At 40.0% G+C, this 3566-nt stretch overlaps 1 protein-coding gene across 1 annotated transcript; it reads right to left on the bottom strand.

Annotated features, from left to right (window-relative positions):
* Positions 1–330: 330 nt before the first annotated feature.
* LOC110068156 (forkhead box protein I2-B-like) lies at positions 331–3012 on the bottom strand. The gene is made up of 2 exons (XM_089298194.1): positions 2191–3012; positions 331–1558 (listed from the first exon to the last, which is right to left on the bottom strand). The coding sequence occupies exons 1-2, from the start codon at positions 2813–2815 to the stop codon at positions 1338–1340; spliced, it is 846 nt and encodes a 281-aa protein (XP_089154320.1). The 5' UTR covers positions 2816–3012; the 3' UTR covers positions 331–1337.
* Between the last annotated feature and the right edge of the window lie 554 nt (positions 3013–3566).

The following is a 3566-nucleotide window of genomic DNA, read 5'->3' on the forward strand; positions in this document are numbered from 1 at the left end:
CTGAAAACACGGTTGGGAATGTAGAAGGCATCATTTGCACTGAAATACGTATCTTGCCCCCGGCGTTACAAATGTACTCTCTTAGTAATGAAAGGAAATTATCAAGAGCTAAATTAATTCTTAAACCACTTTTTCCGACCTTAACCACACCCAGGTGAAATTGACGTCACCCGCCGTCACCAGCACGATCCCAGTGAAACTATGACTTTTAATTATCATCGTGAAACGAAGAATTTCCCCTTACGAGGTTTAACGCTTTGTGCTTGAAAGAATAATGTACGACACTCTTGAAGTGGCACAGCACATTGTATTTTAGAAATGATGGTTGCACTTTGACAAGAGGACTAGGAAAGTATTTTTTGTGGTGGGATTAGTTCCATGTAAAATGTATTAAAATTCCACTATTGCGCAATAGCGATAGAGAGGTCTGCAGTGAAAAGCACTATTCGTTTCTTTTTCCGCTCTGTTGTAGATTAACAAGGAAAACGTCTTTAAATATAAAATTGATAATCTCCTTTTCGGATTGAAAATCAGAAACAACGTCGATTTAATTGTTTTTTTTTTTTAATTCTTAATGTCTTATAAAACGCAACATGGCAAATCTAGTTGATAAATAGGGGCAACATTGCGATTGCCTGAATGCAAAAAGGATATTTCTAATCTCCGGAAAAGTGCCTTTATTCCATTAAAAAAACGAGCCCACGATTTCCGACAGTGGTTACTAGGCAACACGATGAAGACAAGCTGCATTATGCAGCGACAACTGACGCCAGTTTTCGTTCCTAATTTGACTTCTTCCGCGACTTTTTCGGAAACGGCATTTTTACCCCCGACTATTTGTAACTAAACGTTTCTAAACGTTATTTTACAGTGACGAATTGGTTTCAGAGCTCAGAGTCTCTTGTCAGTGGTTTCCTGATCATGGACTTGAGCGTTTCCACATCGTCACAGCGACCATGTTGGTGTTCCCAGCAATGACATTTCTCTCCACTGGAAAACGAGTTTGTTCTAATGCCGCAAAAACTTCCTCTTGTTTTGGAACACCAACATGCCACCATGTAAACGCTTAATATCATGGCGCGTCGAGATCGAACGGAACAAAACACTATAAGAGAACAACTTCACCATCACTGTGATTGAGAGCTGCTTTAGCAGAACTCAAATTAATCTGAGGAAACTAATGAAATGATTACATATGGTTAGAATGACAAAGACCCAAAAACAGCTCGCAGTCAAATTTTGTTAGGATGAGGTACGTACTTTTCTAACACTTGAACAATTCAACAGTCCTAAAGTCATCCGACATCAAGCCATGCCGTAACACCAAGCAGATCGTGTCAAACATAATAAGTATGTGTGACAGCCTGACTCCTGGGAAGATAAGGAGAAAAGTTTTTGTTGTAATGAGGTGAGTCCATGCGAATCCAAGATGGCGGACCAAAGGGTGTGGTCTGTCCGTGCAAATGAGGCGGGTTGAGAAAGGGGCTGACTCTTCTTTCCCATACATCATGTTGAGTATCAAGAATGTTTTGGCAGTCAGATCCTAGCCGTGTGTTTCCTACAAATACAAAGGAAAATATTAATACCCCCGCTCTTGGATACAGCAATTGATGTTAATGAGGTTTGACATATAGTAAATTATAAATAAGGGACCAAGAGAAAATGGACAGTGTATAGCTGTTTAGTGTCTAGATTAAAGAACTAACGCAGAAATTTTAACTTACTGGCGAGGCATTTTAGGCCTTTTTGTGTTAGTACATCTTTTTTGTCTTCATAATTTTTCGAAAGATCAAGTGCTTATAGCTAGTGATTTCACTTCCTCAGAATGCACCTGTGCCGATTTTTTTCTCTCAGGAAGGGGTCAAAAGAGTTGAACGGGACATCAGACGATTGTTTAGTAGCTTTTAGTTTACAATACTTCGCCAGTTTTTGTGGCGCTTCAAACGTTTAGTGTCAGGAGATTTTGTTCCTATGATTTGCCGTCATATTATTTTATCTCCTGATAATACTATTTTCTCTTTTATCCATCGGTGCACAGTTTTGTTTTGCGCGCAGAGGTTGCTATCCACTCGCCCTGGCCCTTCAACACTAAGCCCCTGACACTCTAAAATAGTCTTTACCCTAACTACATAAAAGATAATTTAATTACTTGCTTTGCAGTTCAGATAATTGTCATTTCCCCCTTCATACCTTGAAATCTTGCGAGACCAGCAAACATGTGATGACTAAATTTCTCGGCGTCGTTTTGAGTTCCATCTTTATCCTTTAGCAATCTGTCAATGGAGAACCTGTTAAGATCAATATTTCCCTTGGCTAATACGTCTGAGCTGGACTTGACAAGAAGATCATTATCAACACCAGATCTTAAGTTCTTTCTGATTTCATCTGGTGTTGTAGGTAGCTTATCCTCGTGTCCCTTTACGGAAGAATTTTGAGAAAACTTCTTTCCTTTTGTTCGAGGTTGCCGCTTTCGTCTTCGCCTAAAATGACCGTCTTCACTGACATATTCCTTCAGCGAATCCAACAGAACTGTCCAGTAGTTATCCTTTCCCCATGGCCGCGACGGATCCTTCAATATTTTCACGAAGCACTTGTTAAACGAGAGGTTGTGTCGCACTGAGTTCTTCCAACCCTGGTACGTTCCGCGGAAGAACTCGTAGTTCTCCACGAGGTGTTTGTTTATCTCTGTTAGTGTGAGCTTCTTGTTAGGCGAGCTGAGGATAGCTGTTGTTATGAGCGCAATGTAGGAGTGTGGAGGCTTGGGTTGATCTGTCCGCCGGCGGCCCTTTCTGGTCTTCAGCAATCCCTCAGACATCTTTCCGTGGTGTTTTACTTGCGGATTATAGCTAACACGTCTTTAAGAGGCTCTTCACCGCCTTATATCAGGAACTGTGTACGCGTTATAAGTAAGCAGATCAAGCCGCTTGTTTACAGTTCTGTTTCAATACACAAATGACGCTTTTATGCTCATCGTGCTATTGCACAAACACAGGAAGCTGTCAAGCTTGCACACCACCCACAAAGTTTAATTAAAAACACGCTGCGTTTACACACTACTGTTTAGAAGAAATGCCGTAAGTGTCTGATGAAATTCTATACCTCTAAGCCGCTTAATTCATTCGCTAATGCAATTACATCTTCCTTAGTTTTCTTATCCCGTCTGCAATTTATTTATGCAGTGGTTTTAACCGTGCAACAGATAAATTGACAATTGTTGACCTGTTAGGTGGGTTGCCAGGAGAACGCTGACTTTAAAACTAACGATAGATTAAACATGATATTTTTGAATCATCAAATCATTTGTCATTTGGACTGAAAAAGCAACAGACCTTTTCATGAGCAAGTTTGAAAACAATTAACGCTAATCTCCAACAGCGATGTAAAGTTCCTTACTTCTCGTTGTATCTTTCTATAACAAGTTTAAATGATCATGAGGTAAGGTTTGAAAATGAACTTATCCAGACGGGCCTGATCATTTCCAACATGAAAACAAATACTATACGGTACTTCGAAACACAGAATCTCTGGTACAGTACAAAAAGAAAATGTGTGAACAGCGATTACAG

Source organism: Orbicella faveolata, unplaced genomic scaffold (genome assembly GCF_042242905.1).
Source record: "Orbicella faveolata isolate gen_17 unplaced genomic scaffold, um_ofav_v1 contig_3, whole genome shotgun sequence".
In the NCBI taxonomy this organism is placed as follows: Eukaryota; Metazoa; Cnidaria; class Anthozoa; order Scleractinia; family Merulinidae; genus Orbicella; species Orbicella faveolata.

Coding starts and splice junctions, on each gene's coding strand:
- LOC110068156 (XM_089298194.1), bottom strand. CDS start 2,815: ATGTCTGAGGGATTGCTGAAGACCAGAAAGGGCCGCCGGCGGACAGAT. Junction 1,559..2,190: donor TGGTCTCGCAAGATTTCAAG/GTATGAAGGGGG, acceptor TTGTATTTGTAG/GAAACACACGGCTAGGATCT.